The sequence below is a fragment of the Temnothorax nylanderi genome, unplaced genomic scaffold (assembly GCF_030848795.1).
Source record: "Temnothorax nylanderi isolate EJ_2023f unplaced genomic scaffold, tnyl_v1.0 TNYL_tig0072_pilon, whole genome shotgun sequence".
In the NCBI taxonomy this organism is placed as follows: Eukaryota; Metazoa; Arthropoda; class Insecta; order Hymenoptera; family Formicidae; genus Temnothorax; species Temnothorax nylanderi.
In genome coordinates this window covers 822,585-848,535 of record NW_027249134.1, presented here as the reverse complement: position 1 = coordinate 848,535, position 25,951 = coordinate 822,585, and the positions used below count along the sequence as shown (strand labels likewise).

The 25,951-nt window shown below is 44.3% G+C and overlaps 6 protein-coding genes across 14 annotated transcripts; 3 read left to right on the top strand and 3 right to left on the bottom strand.

Annotated features, from left to right (window-relative positions):
• Nucleotides 1-43: 43 nt before the first annotated feature.
• Nucleotides 44-3,273, bottom strand: LOC139774014 (pancreatic triacylglycerol lipase). The gene is made up of 7 exons (XM_071708941.1): nucleotides 3,034-3,273; nucleotides 2,796-2,901; nucleotides 1,870-2,018; nucleotides 1,264-1,509; nucleotides 670-876; nucleotides 417-573; nucleotides 44-341 (listed from the first exon to the last, which is right to left on the bottom strand). The coding sequence occupies exons 1-7, from the start codon at nucleotides 3,110-3,112 to the stop codon at nucleotides 284-286; spliced, it is 1,002 nt and encodes a 333-aa protein (XP_071565042.1). The 5' UTR covers nucleotides 3,113-3,273; the 3' UTR covers nucleotides 44-283.
• A 30-nt stretch (nucleotides 3,274-3,303) lies between these two features.
• LOC139774018 (uncharacterized) lies at nucleotides 3,304-5,454 on the top strand. The gene is made up of 5 exons (XM_071708948.1): nucleotides 3,304-3,437; nucleotides 3,592-4,046; nucleotides 4,417-4,621; nucleotides 4,713-4,784; nucleotides 4,922-5,454. The coding sequence occupies exons 3-5, from the start codon at nucleotides 4,442-4,444 to the stop codon at nucleotides 5,132-5,134; spliced, it is 465 nt and encodes a 154-aa protein (XP_071565049.1). The 5' UTR covers nucleotides 3,304-3,437; nucleotides 3,592-4,046; nucleotides 4,417-4,441; the 3' UTR covers nucleotides 5,135-5,454.
• On the bottom strand, nucleotides 5,452-10,076 carry Gat-1b (GABA neurotransmitter transporter-1B). 7 transcript variants are annotated; one of them, XM_071708933.1, is made up of 15 exons: nucleotides 9,793-10,076; nucleotides 8,942-9,009; nucleotides 8,632-8,878; nucleotides 8,311-8,530; nucleotides 8,124-8,225; nucleotides 7,816-7,993; nucleotides 7,599-7,731; nucleotides 7,384-7,518; nucleotides 7,192-7,295; nucleotides 6,940-7,064; nucleotides 6,744-6,856; nucleotides 6,518-6,649; nucleotides 6,153-6,356; nucleotides 5,899-6,066; nucleotides 5,452-5,834 (listed from the first exon to the last, which is right to left on the bottom strand). In XM_071708933.1, exons 2-15 carry the CDS (start codon nucleotides 8,944-8,946, stop codon nucleotides 5,733-5,735), a joined length of 1,968 nt encoding a protein of 655 aa, XP_071565034.1. In that variant the 5' UTR covers nucleotides 8,947-9,009; nucleotides 9,793-10,076; the 3' UTR covers nucleotides 5,452-5,732. The 7 variants fall into 7 exon arrangements, with proteins under 7 accessions (XP_071565034.1, XP_071565035.1, XP_071565031.1 ...); XM_071708934.1 differs by having other exon boundaries at nucleotides 8,632-8,852; nucleotides 8,942-10,076; XM_071708930.1 differs by having other exon boundaries at nucleotides 8,632-9,236.
• A 683-nt stretch (nucleotides 10,077-10,759) lies between these two features.
• Nucleotides 10,760-13,496, top strand: LOC139774013 (uncharacterized). Of its 2 annotated transcripts, none has more exons than XM_071708939.1 (4): nucleotides 10,760-11,698; nucleotides 11,775-12,250; nucleotides 12,338-12,490; nucleotides 12,567-13,496. In XM_071708939.1, exons 1-4 carry the CDS (start codon nucleotides 11,535-11,537, stop codon nucleotides 12,812-12,814), a joined length of 1,041 nt encoding a protein of 346 aa, XP_071565040.1. In that variant the 5' UTR covers nucleotides 10,760-11,534; the 3' UTR covers nucleotides 12,815-13,496. The 2 variants fall into 2 exon arrangements, with proteins under 2 accessions (XP_071565040.1, XP_071565041.1); XM_071708940.1 differs by having other exon boundaries at nucleotides 10,762-11,663.
• An 88-nt stretch (nucleotides 13,497-13,584) lies between these two features.
• LOC139774016 (uncharacterized) lies at nucleotides 13,585-15,440 on the top strand. Its single transcript, XM_071708945.1, has 4 exons — nucleotides 13,585-14,039; nucleotides 14,175-14,396; nucleotides 14,499-14,705; nucleotides 14,791-15,440. Exons 1-4 carry the CDS (start codon nucleotides 13,895-13,897, stop codon nucleotides 14,949-14,951), a joined length of 735 nt encoding a protein of 244 aa, XP_071565046.1. The 5' UTR covers nucleotides 13,585-13,894; the 3' UTR covers nucleotides 14,952-15,440.
• On the bottom strand, nucleotides 15,029-25,950 carry Ltl (larval translucida). Of its 2 annotated transcripts, XM_071708938.1 has the most exons (9): nucleotides 25,812-25,950; nucleotides 25,612-25,747; nucleotides 21,921-22,089; nucleotides 21,467-21,600; nucleotides 20,746-21,007; nucleotides 19,924-20,190; nucleotides 19,569-19,814; nucleotides 19,274-19,475; nucleotides 15,029-17,599 (listed from the first exon to the last, which is right to left on the bottom strand). In XM_071708938.1, the coding sequence occupies exons 2-9, from the start codon at nucleotides 25,650-25,652 to the stop codon at nucleotides 17,364-17,366; spliced, it is 1,557 nt and encodes a 518-aa protein (XP_071565039.1). In that variant the 5' UTR covers nucleotides 25,653-25,747; nucleotides 25,812-25,950; the 3' UTR covers nucleotides 15,029-17,363. The 2 variants fall into 2 exon arrangements, with proteins under 2 accessions (XP_071565039.1, XP_071565037.1); XM_071708936.1 differs by lacking the exons at nucleotides 25,612-25,747; nucleotides 25,812-25,950 and adding an exon at nucleotides 23,863-25,257.
• Nucleotide 25,951: the final 1 nt, after the last annotated feature.

Below are 25,951 nucleotides of genomic sequence, written 5' to 3'. Positions count from 1 at the left end.
GATTGAAAAATGTCATGGTTATAAAGGAATATACGATTAAAAATCGTAATCTCAATTAATGTAATTTGTACTCTTTCTAAATGTAATGTAGCATTACGTATATTAAGGATACATTCTGATACGATGCGTGCACATTCGGTACGTACTCAGAATTGAAGAGTTTTCATAAATAAAGTAACTTATCAATGACTAGTACAGATTATTGCGCGATCGCCGCTCGCGAGCCATAATCGTGAGTTCGCAAATTTTCAAGAAATCTATCAGAGTCGATATTCCGAAACGTTCACTGTAGTGCGAAGGGAGGAGCGTCATTGGTCGACAGATAAAATTTGCCACGCAACCTAGACGAGAAGATAAATTGTGATGAATTACAATCGGTTTTGGCAAGTTTGAAAATATAAACAAGGATATCTTACGAGGTAGAGGCGTACTCGCCCATCAGTACGACCGGATTGTAATCGCAAAGTTGCTCCTTGTATTTTTCCCAGCTGTCGCACATTCTCGCCTTGAAGCCCACCGTGCTGCCGATGCTCTCGGTCATAAGCTGATGCGCCCTCGAATGACTACAGTAAGCTGTAATGCAAAGAGGCATTGAGACATCGCTTAAGAGTTATCCTTTCAATATTCTCCATAGCAAGGATGCGATAACGAACATCGTGCAGTACTCACTTATTGTTGGCATAAAAGAGCATCCGGGTTGCGGGATCTTGCCGTTGTTAGGATAAAAATCGGCGTGTCCTAACGGTGCCAAGAATCCGAACACCGGACCGCTGGTATGGATCACGTCAACGAATTGAGCATCGGTTGGATCCAGCCGGTATTCCGGATCGACGATGCCGGAGATGGTCTCGAACAGAGGGCTCGCAGGATCCAGTCCTTCCCGGGAAAAATCATCAAGTTATGCTCGCGACACACAGCCAATACTTTCGCTCTCGTAATTCATCGACACCGATAACAAGTGTCGTAACTGCATTGTTTATTTACAGCCATTTCTCAACGCTGTCTTATCAATATGTCCCAAACAAATATTGTAACTCTAATTCGCGTAGTTTAGTTATTTGTTTATCAATGTTTAATGTTTATCGATGTATTTAATATCTTTTTCTATCGTAACAAGAATATTTCGAGGAGAAGGATTATTGTAATATTGTAAATAATTCCGCTGGAAAGTTACGACACTTTTCATTGATGTCCTCGAACTCAAGTGCGTTTGCACAATAATTCTGGCATACGAAGACATTGCTATGTGCCTATTGAATCTACCTGTTATTCTCCCGACACGTCCGTCGTGATAAGCCCCGGCGAAACCCGCCACATAAGAACCCAGGCTGTGACCACTGATGTGCACGTCCTTATACTCCAGGTTCGAGTCCCGATTCAAAAAATCCAAGAACTGGCCTAAGTATTCACCGACAAGACGCGTGTTCTTAGCCGCCACCGGGTAGGCGTCGGATGCCAAGATTCCCCAACCGACGACTATCACGTTCACATCCTGATAAAGTAGATACGCTAAAAATGCAATGTAGTATTATATCTCTATCTTAAAAAAAAAAAAATTTTTTTTTAAATCTTATTTGGAAGCAACGTTTTAGCGGACGAGAAGATGAGGGATCGCTGGATGAAAAAGGTCGCGCGTGATATAAAAAGGCACTTGTAGCTCTTCCGCGAAGAGTTTCTGCGCGAGACAGAGAGCGAGTAAAAACTTGCAAAACGATTAATTAAGCCGTTATCGCGCTGACCCTTGAACCAACAACGACGTCGATTCCGTGTTTACCGAAATAGGCCTGACCCTGATTGTTTGCGAAAAGTAGTAGCGGCGGTAGTAAGGAATGCGAGATACACAATGACGCAATACCTAATTCCACCCACCGTCTATCAGATCGCGTATCCAGCCTTCGTTTCCGGTATCGCTGAATCCGTGAACGATGAACTTGGTCGGTCGGCTCTCGTTGAAGTGCGACGCGTACAGCACCTCGGTATTGTTCAGAAACAATTGCTCTTCGCCGAACGGGTTTTCCCTGCGCGAAACAATACCATGATAAAGACAAAGGGCACAAGCGTTAAAATTCCAAACTTGATTGATTCTCGCCACGCGTCATCTCTTCAACGTGACAAAGGGAAAAGTTAGAACAATGTCGAGAGGCGCCTTTCTCAATCGACTTGTTTGCCGGAAAGACAAGGAAAAAAAAAAAAAGAAAAAAAAGGGAGAGAGCGGGAGTCAATCCAAAGGCGCCGATACTAAGGCGTACGTCAATGCGGCGCGGCGCCTCGACACTCGATCAAACGTCAGCGCTGAGAATAGAATGCTCGCTGATTGCACGTATCATTAAAAAATTGATGCATCCTCCAACGGGGCAAGCCGGCGATAGCGGTGCCATGGTGCATGGAAATTAAGCCGCGTCGGCGTGCGATTGATTCCCGATCGGCGCCAAGATATTCTCCCGGCCAGTTGCAATTATATATAATAATTATTTCAGGAATATGCCGAAGAGTAGGGAACGCACACTTGACATGACTGAGCCAAACAAACGTAGACGCGCAATCCGTATGATGCAATTTAAATTTCAAGTTTGATCAGTGCATGTGAGGGTGAAACGTCCATCTCTACAACCCTGGAGCGAACGTGGGACGGTCCCTTTTTGTTTCCTCTTCCAATTGACTGGTCTTTTCAAGTTTTTCACACATACATTATGCCTGTCATCTCGCAAATTGCACCGAGATACGTAAGGGCAATATTATATTTCACTTTATCTTATTGCAAATTATTGTCGCAACAGTAAGAGAATCGTACGCACCTGGTGTACAATTTAAAGGTCGCCGGATCGCGTTCCAGCACCGTCTCGACGATTGACGTTCGCGCAGGGATGTCGTTCAGCAGCGTGCCCTCTGGATACGCGTACGCTGGAATTAACGAAATCTGGATCAATTCGGTTCGTTGCGTGAACAAAATTCACGGAAACACGGGGACGGGAGGAGTGACAGAGTAGAGATTTGCGTATCGGTCCGAGAGCGAGATCCTGGACCGGTGATTACCTGACCAGGCGAGGAGGACGGTCGAAAGAACGAGAAGCTCGACCTGTGACATGTCTCGGGGTGGGATGCTGCGCGACATACCAGTCGTCTCTACGAGCTGCACCGGATTACTACTTTAACTTGACTTAACGTCGGGCCCGTCATTCATCCCGCGCGCTTTCTTTTTGCTCCTCCACCAGCTCCTCGGGAGTACGATAAGAGTAGGCGTCTAATGTCGCCGCCGCCGCCGCCGCCGCCGCCGCCGCCGCCGCCGCAAGCTGCCTTTAATTCGTTAACGCGTTCGCTACCGCGGATTTTGACGATCGCCTCCTCTCGCCACAGCCACGTCCCGAGGAGGTGCATTTCTACCTGAAAGAACGAACTATCAGGAACTAAATGAAATCACAACGAAATCGAGACGAGCGGTGAGCAGCATGAGACGGTCCGGCTTTGCAAACCAATTATAAGAATTAATTATATTTAATTAATTTTGGAAACCTACACTAAAAGCAACTTGTGCTACATGCAAAGGAACTTCGAGTGATACAACACTTGAAATACGTACCTTTTTTTTCCTAGAATGTCATTCCTATAAAAAGACGGAGCCAATGAGACATATTGCATGTATGAACATTGCAATTAATGCAATTGCGCGTCGCTCTGTTTATTCGAAGGTTATGTATTAATTGGAAAATTGCTAATTACTGCCCTTCTTTTTCCTCACCTTTCATGATAAGAAACTTTTCATGTCTCTTGAGAAATCATTCAGATAATATAAATTTATATAAATATTGTATGTATGTACGTTCCCTATGATACCGACTACGATTCAAGCATGCAACTTTGTTACAAGGCCTTGGGGCGTATTTCGACAGATGGCGCCTCATGCAATTTCTTGAAAATGGCGTACGCACAGCATGTAGCTCGCTCGCGTGCATAAGGACGATCGAGCTGTCAAAATCAGCGCTGCGTGGTCAACAACAGTCAACAGGTCAATTCCAAAACTTGCTTGCACGTGTACTCTCTAGAAAATGGTACGTACATAAATGGAAAAAGGATTCAATGTTGGATCATTTCTATTCCATTTGTCGGCGAGTTGTTTTACTTGTTATTAAGAGTGACGTCAACATGTTTATTAAATCGCGAGATTTCCAACATTTTAAACCGTTTTGAAATTTACTCGAGCTACGTGATCAGAACTATTTATTAGATCTAAAGTATGATAATGATAGAATAAACTATATATTTCTTTACGACGTACAAAATGATTGTTGTCACATGTTGACATCAGTCTCTCATGAGAATCGTACCCTATACATATATGTTATGCCGATAACAAACACGTTAAAATAATGATAATTGTTCTCAATGTTCGTGTTTGTTTACGATTTTTGTTAATTGAAGAGTTAACTGAATCTATCGACGCATCATGTCGCCGGAGCCCACGCAGGAACCCATTCAGGAGAGTCTGACAGTTTCCAACGTAGTCCTGGATGCGAGAGCGGCGAATGATGAGGAGGACAGCGATGATGAGGATATGGGTATGGCGGGATACGTGCCGCTATCCCAAGTGTCCACCGATGCCGATCCCATGTTAGGCGAGGAAGAGGTACTTTGGCAATCAAAGCAGCAGCAGCATCTTCATTCCTTAATAACAAAGAACTTGTGAAGCTAATTGAACGATTCTTTTCTCATTTCAGAATGACGAGTGGCTATCTGGATTTGGCGAATCTAGTCAAGCGTCATCCGTTCCGATAACTGAAACTCAGCAAGTGAGTCTCCTTTAAATCTTGAAGATTGCTATGAGAATATTCGGAGAGATTCTGATTTGTCAGTTATTCTATTTATGTGGATATTTGGACTGTACCCGAAACAATCAAAGAATCAAATTTGCACTGTAATGTTTCAGAGTTCTTCAGAGATACTGGAAGTCTGGTCGTGTCCAAACAATCGCTCTGACATTGATCTGGATGCGACTAAGATCAAAGAAGTAAAATCCGTGATGGCGTCCATTACCATCCCCGAAACTTCCATTCCGCAATGGGCGAGCGCGATCTCGGAAGAGCAATGGAAAGAGCAGCTTCTCGTACGCATCAAGCAGATGCAGAACAAAGATTCGTAGAGCTGAGGTCGCAATGTAGTCGCTGGTTGCAATGAAGGGTTAAAATCTTTACTGTCAGCTGTACACGTGACGAGCAGTACATCTGGAATTATTCCAAGTATAATTTATTACAATGTAAAAGATGCAGAAACATAATCGAGATGCCTATTGGCATCTCTGAGTCGTATATATTTTAGCATTTAAGTGTAAAAAATAAAATATTTGATTTTTATATCAGTTAAGCTAAAAGCTGTCTCGAACAGGCTTTTAGCGTCTTGTTAATGCGTAGGATGTATAATTGTGGTGTGAGAGGAATATAAATCAAAACGTATTCGAACGAATTGTAAAGTATATTTTTATTAATTTCGTCTTTTCATACGGTATGTTAGAAGCATATTATGAGATATATATAATAGATTAGTTTAGTCAATAAACTTCGTTTTTCTCGATGAGACTGCGCTCGAAATGAGTAAAAACGCACATGATATCTCATCTTGATGCTATTCTAGCGAAATATGACTTATTTCTGAATCGCAAACGTTCCATTGCGCTCAAAGTTTCCCCAGCGTTCTACATTTCATCGCGTACACCGCATAATCTATTTAAAGAAGGCACGATTTTATAATTCAAACTCCGTATCGATGGCAGCGGCTTTGACTGGATTGACTTTCTTCCGTAAGGCAGCAACATCATCTTCTATTTTTATCAATTTCCGATATTTCTGGAAAGAAATGAGTTATCGCTATCGTATTGTTACGCAATATCTCCTGCGCGATATTATATACCTCTGAGGTAGTTCCGGGTGTAACGCTCCAGATATAAATCATGTAGCCTGGAATGCACAACATCGAGGAAAGACCCGCGAGCCATCCCAGCAAATGGCTCCACCACGGAAATTCGTACGCAAGGTATTTGACAGGGACGAATTTGATAATATTAAAGATGAAAACGCCCTATACATATAATACCGAATGTAATTAAACGGAAAGTAGCACATTGGTTCTGAATCATTATTGTCGGGGCAAATTGGAGGTCTTACCACGCAAATGGCAGGAGTGGTAAATGTCCAGCATATCTTCCACCAGAAACAGGGGTAATAGCCTATCATGTCCCGTATGCCGTCATAAAATCGGTCCACCCCGAATGCCCATGAGACGGCGATACACTCGAAGAACATCAGGAAGAGTAAGCAGAACCCGCTCACAGCGTACGTGTCTAATAGTTGAAACACGTACATACCGCCCTGGATAAGATTAATTTCCATCAGTTAGAGGAAATCTAAGCGACTAATCTTCTGTCGAAGAATACCAAGTTGAAAAAAAATAAGATGTAAGGACACTTTTGCACTTTTACAAAATACTTTTTACATATTACTTGAGTAACCCATACGACCAATACACTCACTTCCGTAACGCACAGAAGTCCGATTAGATAGGAGATCAAGCATACGATCGCGATGAAAATTTCTTTCCGTTTTCTGAGCGTTCGCGGCCACTCGTCCACGGCGGCGGTGATAAAGCCCTCCATGGTGCAGAACTGGAATGCGACTTGTTTTTAACATTCAACATTAATCAAGTAGTAGTTCTAGGATAATGGACGTCGATCCTTGGATTCGATGAACGTACGTTACCTGACTATCCAATCCTATCAGGAGGAGCATAAAGAAGAACAGACTCGCCCAAATTGATGCCCCAGGTAGTTGCAACACTGCCGAGGGATAAACCAGGAAAGCCAGCCCAGGCCCTGATCAAAATGATGGATATAATAAAGTTATTATTGTGTGTTATCGTAATTCGAGACAAATTAAGAACAAAGTGAATAGCTACCAGAAGCGGCTACATCGGCCACTGGTTTCTGTTGCTCGTGGGCCATGAAACCGACTACGGAAAATATGACTACTCCGCTAAGCAAGCTGGTGCAAGTATTCACTCCACATACGATGAGAGCATCTCTGCGATATATCGATAAGACTTGCATATAATCCGTCTTACGAGAAAATAACTTTTTCAAGAAAGAGAGGGAGAGGAGAGAATGATGAATGGAGACAGAATAATCCATAGAAGATAGAAGATTCTTACTTGTAAACATTATTATTAAATTTGTTGTAACTGCCTAGGGCTACCAATGCACCTAGCCCGAGAGCGTAAGTGAAGAATATCTGCGTCACCGCGTCTATCCATACCTATACATACAACGATCGTGCGAATGATTGTAATATTTATATTCTAGCATAACTAAACGAGAAATCGACGTCGTATCGACGGTTTTACCTCGGGATCGCCGAGTTTCGAGAGATTCGGCGTAGCGTAATACTTCAAACCTTCCGAAGCGCCGGGAAGCGTCAAGCCACGCACGAGCAGCACCGCCAGCAGGGCGTATGGGAAGAGCGCCGTGAAATAGACGACCTGTGTTACATCCGTATTAATTTACACGCTACGTCCGAAAGTGGCGAGCAAAACTTGGTCGTAAGCGCAGCTCGCTTTACCTTGCCGGTCCATTTGACCCCTTTCCAGATACAAAAGTAGCACATAATCCACACGACCGCGAGGGTACCGGCCAATTCCCATCTTATACCACCCACGTCTTCGATGCCCGAGGAAATCTGCAGGGTGCGCCTCCTTTTTGTAACGAAAGGCGCGGATGGTACTTTTTGATCCCACTGTAATTAATTAACTAAGGCATCTACGAGGCCAGTAACTTACTCCCAAAATTCTTTGACTGGATCCTTCAACAGCTTGTGACTCAAGTTCCCAAGAGGTGTGGCACATAAGAAGTTGTTCGGCGAGTGGTCGTCATGCCAGCACGATACGTTCAGACGTTCGTCGGGCGTGATGCAGTAGCGCGTGTTCCACGAGTTGTCGCAAGTTCCCCAGGGTACATCTATGCAAAATTTATTATATTAGATAAATGTAATAATTTCTGATTTCCTGCAAGCCCAAAGAATAATGAAATAAGACTGCTTTTCAGAAGCACCGCGTGCTTTGATCAAGTATGAAGTGAAGTCACTTACCAGTACGTAAGGAGACCAGGAAGTAGAAGAGCGCCCAAGCAAGGATGATGATGTAATACACATTGGTCCAGCAGGAAAGCACGCAGGTCGCGTATCCAATGCCTGTGCGAAGATCAACATTGTCACCGTCATATTCCCGGAAGTATCTCGATAAGATTAAGAGATCCTGAGTACTCTCTAAAATCACCTTTAAAAATCGGTGCTATTTTAAAGACACCCAGACCACCTATCGTCAGCATCTGCCCTAAGGATAGCTCCATCAGGAACATGGGTATACCGGCCAGTGCGAGCGCGATGAAGTAGGGCACCATGAAAGCACCGCCGCCATTCTTATAACAAAGGTACGGAAATCGCCACAGATTCCCCAAACCTATGGCCAATCCCACGACGGATAAAATAAATTCGATCTTTAAAAGAGGAAAAAGAGAATGCGGAAATTGCGTTTACAAGTCTATACATTCAGGTTTCCCCGTTTCAGATATTGCGCACGTTAACAACGACGTCTTACCTTGCTGCTCCAGTTCCCTCGTTCCGGCAGGGAATCCTTGGGCCTCTTGATGATCGAGGACTGTCGCAGGCATCGTATTGCCTCGAATCGGAAATCCGACTCTTTCTCGCCATTGGGGGGAGCTCGGTCGCTGGCGGGATCGGAGAAGAGGGCCTTCAGCTCCTGCACCGGATTCACCGGGTTCGGCGCCGGTTTTCTCGGCAGAGGACTAGTGGATCTGTCTACCTTGGGACGGCCGGTCGATCCCCTTGAAGGCATTATTCGTTGCGGCGACGAGATCGCGAGACGAGATCGGAATTGGAGAACTCACCTCATCCTAACAGGCCGACCGCGCGATTGGAGACCGGCTCGCTAACTGTGTAACTTGCGCTCTTCTTTCTGATTAAAACGTTGGAACGGGACGGCCGTTGAATCGACGGTGAAGTGGAAAGAGACAGGGAGAAGCGAAGGGCTGATTGATAATTGTCGTCTATAATAGGAAGTTTTTGTAACGCGACCTCGTCCTATCTAGTTGCGCCGACCTTAACAAACAGGAAGCCCTTTAAGAGTGGCCGGACGTGTTACGAGAGGCTCGAGAAGAGTACGTAGGGGATGACGATAAGTCCCTAATATAAATAAATAGATGAAATTTACGTTCTCTCGTGTTAATACCCGCGGTCATCGTCGTCGTCGCGCGTACGAGCGCGAGGTGCGCGTACAATTGCAAGGTATGACATATAGTAGACAAGGGTCTTGATGATGACGGACGATGAATAACGAGCCACTTCCGGGAATCATAGCGTTCGTCGAATGCGTTCTCATCGTCACAACCTTGTCCTATTTTATTATTCAACTCATGGTGTCCTGTGCAGCGCGGTATCGCGACGAATACGTCTACATATTGCATGACCCGGCCGCGACAACGACGATGTATAATCGGAAAGAACCCATCTTTCTTATTTAATCAAAAATCTTAAAGTCGTGCAGAGCGATTGCTGTACATAAAAGCTAAATTTCAAATAATACTTCGAGTCAATTAACAATTAGATTATAGATAACGACGTGACGGATAGTTTTACATCTTGTTTCAGATATTTTTGCCACGTAACTTCAAAAGAAGCAAAGACGTCCATTGGAACGATTGCGAAGGAACGATTGAAGAAAATCACAAGTGATACGTACGCAATTATTACGATCCAAATATGTATATGCGATTTTCCTCGCCGTCTCAATATCCCTTCTCGGTATCCTCGCACCGGTCCTTAGCTCGGCATTCTGCTAAATATTCCACTTCTTCCAGGTGCGAAATCACTTCCGAGATCTTCAGTACGGAATGCGAAACTTCTGAGGGGAGTGGAGAGAGTCACCCCCTTTTTTTTAAAACGTGAGCCGAACGCTTAACCGTGCGCGACTTTGAGGAAGGGCTCGCACGGATGCAGAGATTTCTGCCGTACCCCGTCGCGATCTACCCCACAATGATGCTCGGTCCCCCTCGAGCATGAACGCACCTATCTTTCCATTCAACAAATTAATGCCACAGTGTCAATCTATATTTAGGCTGCTCGTATGACACGAAGAGATCGGCCGTACGCGCGCAAGTCTCGCCGACCGAATACGACGTTTTCCGTTTTTTCTTTTTCATTATCATATATAATGACAATTCGACATGATAAAGATTCATTATCACATTGAAGGACAATACACTTTGGAAAAGGAGCCTAAATATACAGAAGTTGTAATTAGGCCTCGAATAAGATAAGATAAATGCTTTTCCAGAAAAGTGACGCAAAAAATTTGCATGGATCACTTTAAAACGGCCTTTATCACATCTTACGTAAATTTTTGAATACCCTTTCGAGGACTGACTTATTGAAAGACTTTTTCTTGTTGAGATTCTTAATTGATCCATCTTTCCCATGGATTTGCAAGTTAAAAAAATATTGATATTTTTTTATTTATTACCGTGAAAATAAAACTATTATAGGTAGAAAATGTAATGCCTTAGAAAACATATTTTCAAGAGAAAAGAAATTAAAATTTAATATTGTGGCATTTCTTACGACATTCATATATATTATATAATAACAAAATAAGGAGAAAGCAAAATATATGATATAAAATATTACAAATAAATTACTTCATAATGTTCAAGATAATAATAAGAATCTTTTAGATAATGATAAGAATTATAGCTTAATTACAGTTTGACTTTTTAAATAGCTTTTAATATCATGTTACATTGCAAATATAAAGAGATTGAAAAAGACATATATTCGCTTATTTGTTATCTCATTTGACATGGAATTGTCCAGTAAAAAATGTAGTTGAAATAAAATATCATTATTTCTTAAACAAATGTTAAATAAAAGTTTTGCTCAAATTTATTTAATATATTTTCCGAGTTATTAAATAATTCAAAAAAACTTGACAGAAAGAAAATTATATTCCTGATATTGTCCTCGCTTTCGAAAAATAAATTGTTATTAAAAGCCAATTTTACTTTTATTTAAAAAAACTAAGTGTAAAGCTACTTTCTTTATAATACAAGAGATAAGATTTTTCTTTCTCATACATCTTAATCCTCGCAATATTTTGATTCCTCATACTTATTGTCTTATTTTTTCGCATATTAGTCTCTGGCGGACGTGAGGTTTCAAGAAAGACTACAATAGGAAATAACAGTCGTGTTACAAACAATGCAAATAAATGTACGTAACAGTTTGCAAAGAATTTCTCTATCATAAATATAAATTTTCTGATTTCGACGATTTGAGAATTCGTTTTTTCCCGCCTGCGACCTAAAACCTAGGTCTAACCTAACCTAACCTAATTCGCGGCACGTTCACGCGGCCATTAGACTCCGGGCGGTAGTTTTGACAGTAGAATCGCGGGTTTCGCCGGTTTCGCGTGCATTTTTCGGGATCATGAACGAAGGAAGTAATAACGACAGCAAGGATGCGAGGGAGCCGTCGCGATGTTTCGTCTGCGACGACGAGGTCCTGGGCCGCTCCTACGCCTTGGCCACGTGCAGAACGCAAAACTCGCGGACCAGGGTAATCGAGAAACTCGGAGAATTGGTCGGCGAGGGGTGATAAATCTGCATTAATTAGCGGCCCGCACGTAGCGTCCCGACGTTAAGTAAAAGTTCGATCTTTCTGTCGCAGATACATGGTCGTGATATCCGAGGACGACGTGATCTGCCGCAGCTGCGGCGTCTTCGTCAACACCCTCGACCGCCTGGAGACGGAGATGCGCAACACGCGGGACCACATTCTACGCTTCTTGGAGCAAAAGTATTCCCTGCAAGACGGGGAGCTTTGCGGCGACAAGCCGAAGCCGTGTCAACCGCCGCAGATCACGAGATCCGGGGAGAAAGAGATCTCTGTCCGCTGCGATGAACCGCGGAACGAGAGTCCGGGTGGCTCCAGAAGGATACTGAAGAGATCTCACTCCTGGCTGCAATGCGACAAGTGCAAATATACCACGCATCTCAATTCCTTCGTGATGCACCACTTGAGAGATCGTATCAAGCAAAGATTATTCTGCGATAATTGTGGACAGTACAATTTGGAGAATCAGCAGGATAAGAGGCACATTTGTAACAAGGCGGGTGACCTGGGAAACAAGGAGAATGAGGCAGGTTGGATATCGCTGAATCGAGAAAACCAATACGTTATTTTCACTTTCAGTTTTCTATGTTTATTGTCACATTGTTGACACGTTGCAGACAATCCTGGTGTTATTAGCAAGAATGATGAGGTAGGGATAACGCTTTTAAAGCAAGCTCAACCAATCTTGCCTGTTACTCAAACGACGTCATCGTCACTGATAGGTTTATCAAATTGCGATCATCTGTATCTCCCTAATACATTACCAGCAAGTAGGTATTTGTACTACTCACGAGATTAACATATTACTGCAAATGTGTCTTAAAAAGGAAACTTCTGTTACGAAAGGTGATTCCACGTCTTCCCGGCAACCGGTATATGTTCTGCAGTCGATCAACGTGGCTGATATTGATAACTCAAGGAAAAGGACGAGATCAGATACAAATCTCGCGCAAGAAACGGAAGCGAAAGACAGGGGCGAAGGTAGAAAACAGGTGTTGACTTTGAAAGAGGATGGAAGTCTGCAAATGGTCGAGATAATGCCCCGGAAGGAGACAAAAGCGCCAAATATCGATTCAACGATAGCGTTCAAATAACTGCGGAACAGTTAGAGACATTTCAGTGTTTTTACATTTTGTTGCTGTTACAAATCGTATCTGTTGACGAAAAATCTAGTATTGTAATATATTAAAATTTATTATAATTCTCTAATGTTATGCGTGAAGTAACTTTTGTCACGCGAGCACTTTCTACGTGGCACTCGCAGTGATGCCGATTATGTTAATCAAAGTTACGTCATGTCGATAGATTCGCGGTCGCAAGAATCACGATGATTTGACGAATGTTGGAAATGTATTGTAAAAACCGTGAATCACACTGTCCGTATTCTATCGAGTTATTAAAGACGAGTATTCAAGTTCAAAAATATTTTTTTAATGAATGCTGTATGACACGTGCGTTTTAGGATACATGGTTGCCCTTTGATCTGAAAAAGCATTAAAAGATACATTTTGGCTTCGACTAAATCCAGTTGGTCTTTTGTTGCTCTTTTCTGTAATATTAATTGGTTATTTCGATTAGTCGTGTATTACCATAAGCGGCAGTCATCGTGTATTTTGAATGAAATAAGAGCATAATATTTTATTTAAGATGTGATTTAAATTTAAAATTGTAATTTAAAGAAACTTGTTTCTAAATTTCAATTTTAAAAATATTTATTGTGTGTGTATGTATGCGTGTGTGCGCACATGCACAAATAAATTAATATCGTATCTTCAATTCTGCAATTCATTGAAAAATACATATTAGAAAATAAAACGCGTGTCTGTGATATTTTAGTGATAAAAAGGAGATAAGAGAGGATTAAGTCGAGGGAAGCTGTAGATTTCACGATTCAGCGTTACTTTCCACAAAAAATGTACTATTACGACAATTTTAATGATTTATGTAAATATTCAAGGAAAACGAATCGATTTGCAACGTTCGCATTGCCTGCTTTACCGACTTGGAGTTCTCTAGCGATGTTCGCGGCGCGACGTTGGCGTCACTGCCATTCAAAATGTTTTGAATGCAACAATGGTTACGAGTGTGGAGTAACCGTATAACCGGTCCGCGTGCCAATACTGTCAACTTAGTCGATTTAAGTTGTTATTTACTCAAGCTTGTTCGTGAGTGCGATGGATACCTTGGGACTTGAGTGCAATCTGCTCGACGCCTTCCAGAATGATGACCACGCTATCTTGAGTAAATGGATGTCGTCGTGTCGGGAGTTTCGGCTGTCCGTGGACGCCAGGATCGAGCAGGGTCTCCTCCGCGAAAAGGGTACGCTTCCCTCCGTGTGCTTTGGCAAACTATCGGAGACTGTCAGTGAAAAGTCGAGTTTACGTGGCAAAAATTTACTTTTGAAAAGCACTATTTATGAAAGCATAAGAGCAACATTTTGTCTTTGTTTCGCAGACTGCAGTAAGAAGAAATCTGTCAACACTGGTAAAATATCAGAGCTGCAACAGGAAATTGGCACGACAAAGTCTGACATAGATGCTGTCGTATTGGAGCAGAAAGTAACTGACAGGAAGATATCAAATGCAATAAAGTTGCAGGAGAATCTGAAGGACGAGTTGGAAAAGGCGAAAGTCCAAAGAGAAACCTTGTCGTTGGAAATGGTAGACCTACAGCTCGGTGAGTACACTTGGTATTTACTTGAATTGGAGTATGAAAGTTCAGTATTGCGTTATTTCACCCTCAGTCGAACTCGCTCTTATTCCATTTTCACGGTTCCAGAAATAGAAGAAAGGAAGAGAAAGAAAATCTTACAATGGGATGCCATTAAGCGCGCATGCAACATCTACAAAGTAAATTTGGACATACATCTAAGCCTTCAAGAGGAAAAGGATTGTGAACGTGTAAAGTTTTCCTTTTTCACCCACAACGAAGCGACAAAGGATAAATACTTTGTCCAATTATCACGCAGGGACAATCACTGGACAGGTACGTAACATTCCAAATATAAATCTGGAATAAGAAATGTAATTAGTTTACACCACTGAGACAGTTACTTTAATCGTCATTTTAGTCGAGGAAATTGAACCGAGACTGAAGAAAGAGCATCTCAAAGAGCTGAACAGTATAAAAGATTTTTCCGATTGTTCCAAAGTGTCAGACATTACCTTGTTTCTGTGCCAGGTACGAAGTATATTTCTAAAGTATTATATAAAAACGAGAAAAAAACTGTAAAACGGTTAATGCTAACTTACGTTACGTTAATTATAGCAGCTCGTAGAATAGTATACTTTGTAAGAAATAACACATGATCTTGTTCTGTCTCTCGTTGCGAGAGGTCTTTATTAATAAAAGTTAAGATACCTAAAATAAATCGTTATATGTATAAGATATGTAACATTTCACACGTCGTTGTCTAAACATCGGCACGATTTTATTATATGTGTGTATCGTCATTACGAGATATATAATTTTTTGTTTCTCTAATTTTTATTTTGTCACAAGAGTCATAAGAGAGCAAATTGCAAATCACAGTGCGGATAAATAATAACTTAGTCGCTAAAATTATATAAACAGGTCTCTGCTTTGTCTTTTTATAAGTATATATACATGTACATATACTTATACATATATATATCTATATAAATGGTACCTACGTACATGTCAACGTTGCGTCGTCCTCGTGTAGCATCGTGAGAAATACACTTATAAGTAAAATCAGTACGACATTTGGACGTTACGTTAATGTACCGCACACCTGTAATCATTTTCGATGATATTTCATATATCGCACATACTTGCATACTTGTTAGATAGTTGACTGGATAGGCGTTACATTTGATCATTGTAATACTTAATCAATATTTCACGATTCTCTCGCGATGCCTCTTCACGACGCAAAGTTACTTTTCATTAAAATACTTAATAGAGATAAATTATTTTGATTCTGAGTTCTAGCTAAAATTAAGCTAGCAGTCGTGCTAGCTTAAGTTGGCTGCCTTCTGCAATACGTATATATATTTATATATCGGCGTGCGTGTGTGTGTGTGTCAAAAGAATCAAGTAATACTAATTACGTCCAAGATTTACGTTTAATAGATCTAACGATCTTGAGTCAAAATAACGCCATTTGCACGGCAAATGATTTATTTTTTTTTATGAATTTTGCAAATTTTCATATTTACGCTACATTTAGCGTATGGAATAGCCGAACTCCGAAATCTTTGATTTACTACTAGTGCGTTTAACGTTTATAATATTGATTCAGGGAAGGATGTCTCGCGCGGTGTTTCTTTCTGCGAATTTTTTTCCGGAAACGGACGTTTTATGCTGTATTTATCGTAATATTTACGCGCGCATGGTATAACCGAGCACCGTACGCGGATGACAAACGGGCTGATCCCATTATGTATGCGTGGAGGCACGCTGATAACAATTCGTCCCTATTGGCACGAGTTAACGAAGGAGTCAATTGATCGCCCACTGCCAATCTGCCCGTGCCAACGGCATAAAGTTAACAGATTTCATTTGCTCCATTGACCCGTCGGGAATTCATTTGCATATACATGACCATCGAGAAAGTTGACCGAAGACCGAAGTCTTCCGCGAATAATCACGTTGTAGAACGTTGCTGTTTTCCTTCGCTCGTATCGTCGCTCCGCGATACGTTGGAAGCTTATCAGAAAGCGGTGATTAACGTATTTCCATCGTGGTCTCGGGACGCTTGGATGCTCTACGCGCATTTCCAAAATACAACGATATTCAATATATAGCTTTTTATTGCACACGTGATGGAATCTGTTGAGAATGTCGTATGTTTTAAGTTCCCGAAGAATTTATAAATAAGAATGAGTCGCTAATCGATGCAATATCGAGTTTTGTTTATACATTGTCGGCTATTTTGCGCTCAACTTGACGAAAAGAAAAATTTAAGATGGTTTACCGCTACGCAAACAAGACTTTTCGCTGATGGAGACTATTTACAATGCAAAGGCATGTAAGGACCTCGTCTGTTGCTTAACGGAAAAATATAATTTGTATGCCGTACAATTCCGCATTCACTCGTTTCTCACTGAAGACGTACACGGATCCTGGATCTTGAATTTTTTTCTCGAATTATTTCAAGACTCCGATATCGGACGAACGCGGTCCTCGTGTAGCCCGAATATCCAACGGGATATTTTTGGACGCGCAAGATTCTCCTAAGTATACATATCGAGGCTGTGCGGGTCCGTCTCTCGGGACTTGCTACGACTAAAGAAGGTGCTTCTCTGCAGAGACAGACGCACAAACACACCGCCCCCTCGAAATCGCTGGGAACGAAATTTTTTCCGAGAGCGCTCGGAAGTATCGTCGAGCCCGTTACATTACATTACGCACGGATGTACATACACGCGATGCGCACTACCAATGGGTGTCCACAGAGATGGCATGTCGTTTCTGACGATTGCTCCGCTCGTACTTTAGTGGTCTACCTCGCGCCTTTTTTCCCGTCTCGTTCAAACGAGGACGACAAATTCTCGCGCGAATTTCTCGGGTACCTTCCCCTCTTCCTTTCTTCCTTCGTCGGATCTTCACCCTGCTTGATGTGGTGCTCGCGCAATTATTCTCATAGGGCCAGCACGCATCGCGGCAATGCTGGGGCCCTTACTCGAGGGTGGCGGCGAAGGACACGTTGCCCCCCGACGCGGCCGCCGCGGCAGCTAGCAGAAGCGTCGGCGGCAGTGGTGCCGGTGGCAGCGCCGACGTCAGCTCGACCGTCGTCGGCGGCACGGGCGTTGTCGTGGTTGGGCAATCGCTGCCGACCCCGTAAACCTTGGCGTGATTTACCTCGAGCGCGACGGTCAAGTCGGCCAGGCCGGCGTCGCACAGCACGGGATTATCTACGAACAACAAAGCATGTGTGTATGTGTGAGTGTAAGGGCTTGCCGCGTGACACACGATGAAGTGGAGCAACAATAAGATATGAGAAACGAGAGATACATATGGGTGGAGAGATATATGTAGAGAGCGTCACGGGCAATTTGATTTTTCGTTCCTGGTATCTCATGCTCTTGTACATTTCGCTGTATCTCAGCCCTAAATTCGAGAGTCGTATTATTTTGATCGTGAGTTATCATACAAAAATAAATAAATGAAGTATCATTAAAACATGCGTGATTAATGACGATGTGAAGCCCAGCTGTGATGATAAAGATTCGCCTAGCTGTAACATTAATCGTTAATAGCGAGTGTTACGTTCGCGGCGCGAACCCGGCTTTCCCAAATTTCTCGTCGCGATTTTCGTCGCGATTTTCGTCGCGAGTCCCACGGGTTTCCTGGCGCGAAACCGCGAGCGAAGAGGAGAAAGAGAGTGTCAAGCTGGAAACTGAAACCAGCCGGAGATAACGGGATTGGGCATGATAGCGTGGCTGCAAAGAGAGACAGAGAAACGATATATTAACAATAACAAAGCTCAATGGGCAGACGCCAGTATATAATAAATAATGAGATGGCGCCACAGCGAGGGTTATCGCGAGAAATGTAACCGTTGTAACAAATAACGCCTCGGGAACCGAACGGAGCCAAGGCGATTATCAAGCGAGTAATTTATTTTCCGTCGTCCCCTCACACCCGGCCTCACACACACACTCTCTTCTCCAGTTCCTTCTCTCGCTCTTCCTCTCCCTTCGCTCGTCTTCCCTCTGTTTGTATGTCCACGCTGGACCTTACAAGCGGTATTTATTAATTATGCGATGGCACTGGCGCCATACATCGTTCTGTCCGCTTCGATTAATGTCTAACGGTCTAATTGAATTTAATCGTTCGTCAATAATATTGCTAAATAATGTTGAGCTACCCCAGGTCTGTCGAAAGAAAAGTGCGAGATATTAGCGGAAAAAAAGCAGAGAAGCAATATGAAATTGCGTTGAAATTTCATAGAATTGTAATCTTTAGATATTTATCTTTAGATATTTATTGCGGCGTAGAGCATGAAATCTATATTTTGTTAAATATGGAATGTTCGCTTGCGAGACATCAGAATCCACCGCGATACGAACAATCGTCTCGTCGGAGCGGAGATTCTCCTATGGGAATCAAAATCTAATTTACGGTTGTTAATTCGATTACTGTTCGTTCGCGACGAATCTCTCATATACCGGTCGGGTAATAAACAACATTGCGCATATCGGTCGTTCCTTCTCTCACCTATGCAATTGTTATACCAAAATTAAATTTTCCAGTATCTTGTCGCTCTCTGTTGACTTTAGTTAAAAGTCATTTTATCTCGAGTAATACCACAGATATTTAAAAAAAAAAAAGATCGTCTTTTCTCACGCTATCTATTCTCCAGATCGATACAAGAGTCTTACTAATACCGTGATACAAATTCTAATATTTGCTGCTATTATATAATGTTATTATAAACAATCTGTTATGCGCGTGAATAGAAATATGTGCATATACAGTGGCGTTATAAATATGGTACTAAAAGGCTAAAAGGCAAAGAGGGATGCCTTGATAGAAAGAGAGAGAGAGAGAGAGAGAGAGAATGCGTGTATCTAATATAAACTCACCTTGAAGGTATATACGTAGCACGTCGGGGACTCCGTGAATCGTGCATCGTGTATTGGCCACCAGCTCCGGCATGAGGGTACGTATTTGATTCATGCTCACGTCGGCCCAGCAGAGCACCGGGAAACCGCGAAAATCTCGGCCGGACAGCGTGACCAGGCGATTGTGTGACGCGTTCAGTTCCTCCAGAGACGGTAGCCACGTCTAAACCACGATTGTGCGATCGATTATATCATTATATTGAAAAAAGAGAAAAAAAGGAAAAAGCGAAAGGGATAACTCGATTTTTATGTATACCTCCGACGTATCCTCGAGAGTGGTGAGTTGATTGTGCGAGATGTCGAGCACACGGAGCCCGTCGAGACCACGCAGGTCGCGCGGCCCGATCGTGGGGCCCAGCGCGTTGTGGCTAAGATTGAGCCTCTGCAGCTCCTTCATGCCCAGGAACAGGGTGCCGTCCAGACTACGCAGCTCATTATGCTGAAGACTCAAGTCCTGGATGGTGCTGCCCGCGATCTCCTCGCCCTCCTCTTCCACCAAATTCTACGGGCATCGCAAATAGATCCCGACCGATCATCAGATTAGAAAACGTAAACGACTTCGACGATGACGTTCGTCAACATGTAAAGTATCGGATGACGTAGATACCTACCTCGGAGGATAGCCTTCCTCTGTGCAGTCTGGCGATCCGGTTGTTCGACAAATCTAGCAACTTGAGCTCGCGCAGACCGCGCAGGGAGGCCAGGGAGAACTCGCGGAGCTCGTTGTGCGTCAAGTTCAGGCACTTCAACGATCTGAGGGGATAAAGGGCGCTACTCCCGTTTCCATCGCCGTCCGCCCCGCCGAGAGACTTGAGGGAGTTGTGCCCGAGCTCGAGGTCCTCCAACATCTCGGCCTCTATGAAATCGTCCGCGTTCAGCTAAAGAAGCACAATTTAAGGTGTCTGAATTCTTATCCATAATGTGATACGCGCGTGAACCGCCGAGCCGGCGCGAGTCACGCAAGTTTGAACGAGAAAGTCGCGAGGCGAGATACGTCCGTCTGTTTCGTTCGAGTGCTGGCTCGAGATCCTTCCGTCAGGCGGAAGACGGCAATAATTACGTTACGTCGTGGTAATTGGTTCAATGTATGGCGCGCTTTTACCTCCTCCGACTCCCCCGCCGTGTCGCGCGCGTTAAAGCGTAATATTCGAGAGCACGTGCGCTCCGAATGCGCTCTCGCCTGACGATGCTTCGCGAATCACAGATTTACTCTCTCTCTTTTTCTTTTAGGTTCCTCGAAAATCCTCTCTATCGAAGGTGTATACCCCTTTTATTCAGCATAATATGATTTAGAAAACGAAATTTTGTTCTCGCGTTTTGTGAACAGGTCAAACGTGTTATGCGCTCGTCTTTACACGCGCTACGAAATTGGATATCGAAGTCGAAACTTAAGAAGAATTTCGCGTTCGACGTGGACGTGGCGAACTATATACCTCTTGCAATTCATTATATGAGAGCTCCAGGAATTTTAGGCGTCTGGCTTTCTGCAGAGTGCCGTCGAGATTTCGGATCTTGTTCTGTTGGAGGAAGAGGGTCTCCAGACGGTGAAGGTATCGGAACTCGGCCGGCAGATGCGTCAGCTTGTTATCCACGGCGTAAAGCATCTTAAGATTGTGGCCGGACGACGGTAGCTCGCCGTCGAGTGACGTGAGCTCATTAGAATTAATGAGCAACCACTCGAGTTGATTCAAATCTCTGCAAAGCAAACAAATGGGGCACGTGGCTAAATCGCGGTGGTTAAATCGCGGTGGCTAAATCCTGCTCTACGTGTTCGCCGCTGGAGCGAGCACGCAGAATCGCAGATTCGCAGATTCGCAGATTCTCGAGTACGATTTTAAAGGTCGATGCCGATCAATAGTCCACGCAGGGAATTTTCTTTAGTCAGCGATTCGCATACATCAAGCTTGATGGCTCGGACATAAACAGAATGAATTAGATAAGAGCCGTAGTGTCTAAACGATAAGTAAACAGGATGGGCGAGATGCTGCAGTAGCTTTCCAGTACAAATGCGAGGTTCAAAGATAATTAATGGAAGCCATGTCTTTAGTGTCACCGACACTACTGCGGTGTATAATTTATCGTAGCGTTAAAATTTCGATTGTTCACTCGAATTTCGCGTCCAAACTTACGAGAAAAGGTATAAGTCAATGGTACCTTAGAGTATGATTCAGGCTGTTCAGACGATTCCTGCCGACATGCAAATGTTTCACCAGAGGCGGTAGCGAACCCGGGGTCATCTCGGAGATCGCGTTTCCGGCCATGGCCAAGTGCTGAAGCGTCGGATTGTACTGAAATACAAAAAAAAAGAACATTAAATTGCATCGTTGTATAATGAGTTTGATATCTCTTCTCTGCTTTCTGATGACTATTCTATTTTATGATTTTTTTTTTCCTTTATTTAATAGTCTTTTAAATGAAGTATCTGTCTTGGAATTTTACTACTCGCTTCCGTTTTTTTTTTTTTTCGAAAAAAATCATAGCACGTGACTAGGGTGCGGGTGTCGTGATATATCGCACTAACGGACCTCTTCGTTCTGCTCCTCTTCTCTCTCTTTCGTAGTGCACATGAACTCTAGAGATAAAGATAATCTAATCCCGAGTCACTTACCTTGAAGTCATCCAAATCGATGCGGCTTATCCGATTTCTGCTGAGGTCCAAAGTTCGTAGCAGCGATAGATGCGACAAGATGTGCCTCGGTATCGACGGTACCTCGTTGTCCGCGAGACTCAAATACTGTGTACGGCCCAGACCGGCGAAAACGTCACCGTCCACGACCCTGCAAATCAACGATATCACGCTCGTTCACGGGTCCTTGACTTCAGGAAAACGATAGACGACATACGGTAATCACGCGAGTGGCGTTTCCGCGCTCGTGATGCTTATTTTTCTAAAGATCTGTATCCTTTTTTTTTTTGCCGTGCGGCAAGAGCAATAGTATTTCATATTCTATTACAACGCTGTTTATCGTTTGTGTAGTAATATGTGACCGGAGCAACGAGCCGAGCCAATGAGGACCCTGAAAAAGTGGCGACGCGCCAGACGTTATCGTTTGATTATACACTTAGCGTTGGCTCACTGCGACTCGTTATTTAATTATTCCACGACGGTAAACACACTCAGCTTCGCGCGATAACTCGCGCGAAGAGGTCAGGCACGATTAAGATTTCATTCTTACCGCCCCCGTCCCGCTGTCTCACGAGAATACTTAGCGCGTTCCCAAAGAGGCGTACGGTCCTCAAGGACCGTCGTGTTTTTTTTTTCTCAGCCTCCTGTGTGGGACGCGCGCGGTAGGACAATCAAGGAAGACTGGTAACTCGTCCTTTGTGTCGCTCGTAAAGAATGACGGCCACCGCGGGACATTATGCCGAGAAAAGACGAATAGTACAGAGCGAGAGCCAAACGTACGGACTGGAAAACTCGCGGTCTCGCCTCGACCGAGCGGCCACCGCACCGAATTCGCCGCAATGTCGAGGCATATTGAGACGATTTGTCGCCTTTCTTCACCAATCTCCGCGATAAAACCATTATGTAACGATATCCTGCTTCCGCCGTGCACCGGCCGTCGTGTCACGCCTGTTTTGTTATCATTGTTGTCGCTTTATCTAATAATACCGGGCGGAACCGTACAGAAAAGCTTCGTGACGGATGCGATTGAGAGACCCGCAGGTGGTTCTCTGAACGAACCTTTATTATAAAGCATCTAAGATTGACAATCAAGCTTGATGATCAGCTATAAGATTTCAGTGATGATCCATCGTTCACGGGAGCTCTCCCAATGTACCATCCCGACGAAAGTTCAAGCGTCGGTTCAAACGTGTACGCAATGGCGCCGCGAACGCCTTCGCAAAGACTCATTGTGAGAATTAAGATCGCTTCTTTGTTATACATATATAAATGCCTCCATTCAATGTCCGCAATAGCAGACGATGACCTTTTGCAAAGATACTGGCCGGCCGCGTATCGACGTGTGTGGCACACTTCACACAGAGACTATGTGCGACGGACTACGCGGGTACAGATGACAGACGTGCACCACGGCTCCGGCGTTTCGTTGCCGTTCAATTTGCCGTTAGTATTTTTCAACCCCGATTTTTTCCACTCTTCGATCGTCCCGCAAAATTTTCGTAGAAACCTTATTAATAATCGGCTTTCACGCCAAGCCTTCCTTCAAATGTCCCGGTCGACATTGAATTGATCGAGCAACCTAATCTGTAGCAGAAATTCCAAAGAAATAATCTTACGTATAATGAAAGAATGTTGAGATGAAAAGTTGCTTAGTTAGTGTTTACCGCATTTGAGGAATAGATGATCTCCGAAACCGTCGTTATCACCACAACTGTGTACGCAGCGAGTTGTAGTAACCGTGACTGATAATCAAGTCATTATCGCGTCCTCATGATTCTTTACGTCTTCGAAGACTTCGGTACTTGAGCATAATCTTACCGTTCAAGATCATCGTTCACGCACGCATCGACGCATTAGTAATTTTTCGATGGCAACGGAGTTCATCGACGAATCACTCCGTCATCGCCCCGTCTATCGCACTTACCCGAGATGATCGTGGTTCAGCTCGAGTCGAGTGATAGACATACGCAGCTCCTTAAAGTCGTGGCGCGATATGTCACGTAAATTCGAGTGTGCCACTCGCAGGGTGATCTGTTGCTCGGGGGTGAATTTGCCGCTCAATGCCTCGGCCAATTGGTCAAACGACTTCATCTTCTCGCACAGCACCTCGATACGCTCCCCTACGTGGTGGTTATCACCACCGCCTCCGCCTCCGCCACCGACGCCAGCATTGTTGTTCGCGTTGGCGACCCCGCCGGTGGACGCGGCCACCGTCGCCGCCTGGTTGATAACGGGACTGGGAAACTCCTCCTGTCGGCAGGTGCACGGGCTGATCTCACGGCGTACGGCGCAGTGAAGACTCGTGCTGGCCGCGAGGCCCAGCAGCGTGTAGAGAATCCCGGACATGCTGTCACTTGACGCGAGAGCGGGAACACCGAACTACAAAATGTGATTACAGACGATTGTCAGGGCGATTGTCGGTACGCGGTCAAACGAAACCGATGACGTTTCGCGACGAGAGGTTTGCAAAACGGGACCACCCTCTGCGCGACCACCACTTACGCGAAAATGAATTACTTCTCCTCGTCTCCGCCACTCGATACACTATGTACACGAATGTTATAGGTCTCACGACAGTAATCGTCTGCGTTTAACTCTACGACTGTCCCTTAAAGAAAACACGAACGTCAACACAATGTTTCATAGCGCGTAAAACAAATCCGGAGCCCTTGTGTGCGCGGTGTCGTTTTTAAATATCGCTGTACCACCGATCACTGGTCAACACTGGCAGGCGAAATCGACACAGTAGCAGTAGCGACTGACAGCCACGTGTTATCTCTACTGTCGCCGATCCACACCATCCTACGGAATATAAGTTCACCGGGCCTCTCTCCCTCTCTCTTTCTCTCGCTCGCTCGCTCTCTCTCTCTCTCTCTCTCTCTCTCCTCTCCTTCGCAATCGCGGGGACGCACGAGAAGGAGGTTTATCGTCGTCGCCAACGGGCCTTCCTCTTGGCGCCACGGACGCGGCGACGGCATTAAGTCGCGGCGCGCCGCGCGAGACTTACTTATAGTCGCAACCGAGTCGTCGCGTCGGTACCCACCGTGGCGCCGCACGCCTCCTTCGGCGAGGGACTCCCTCCGGGCTCTTCTTCACTCTTCTTACGACCCCCTCCGTCGTACGTTACGCGCGTACACCGACGGGCTCATCTTCTTTTTCTACCGGCCGCGCGCTCACTCACGAACGGTCCAGCCACGAACGGCTCGGCTCCAACAGCTGCTCTCCTCCTGCGCGTTACCACCACACCCCAATACTATGCATATTCTCGTTTCTCTCCTTCCTCGCCTCGTTGTTGTTCACCTCGTACTCCTCCTTCGTTCTCCTGCCCCCCTGCCGTGTCCCACAGCACGTTCCTTATACTCCCTCACAGTGGCTACCGCGCTTACTCAAACCCGGTCCCCGGTAGGCGACGCTTTTATCTCCTTTTACGTTTATCCAATTATTCCCGGAAGTTTTGATTGTTCGAAAGGAGGGAGATCTCTCACCTCCATTCGTGGAGCCTGACTCAGGAAAGGCGATGGAGTTTCGCCAGAACCGCCGTTCCGACGAAAGATTCATCAACCTTTCCTTCGACGTTTGTCGCATCGTTGTTTGCACCGATAAACAGATTGCTCAACTTGTGACCTTTGCTTAACTGCTTCGCACGGTGCACGACATTAAAGAAAATATGTACCAGATAATTCTTTCGCGCTGTCGCTCCCACTCGCCCTCCATCGCGCTTTCTTCTTCTTCTTTTCGTCGCACACCATTTCACAGCTGTTCCCTTTCTCCTTTGTCCCTTTGCCTGTCTCCTCATCAAAACTATGAATCTAAAAATTCATTATACATTATAGATAATCGTCGACTATTGTGAGTTTAATTTAATTAACTTACACTTGGAAAACCGGAATTCTGAAAGATAAATCAAGCTGCGATTTTGTTTCTTCATCGTAGTTGCGTTTTGGAAGCGAGGTTCTAGGTTCGTAGCAGAAGCTGAACGAATTTTTTTGGAATGTCAATTCGATGGGGCCAGC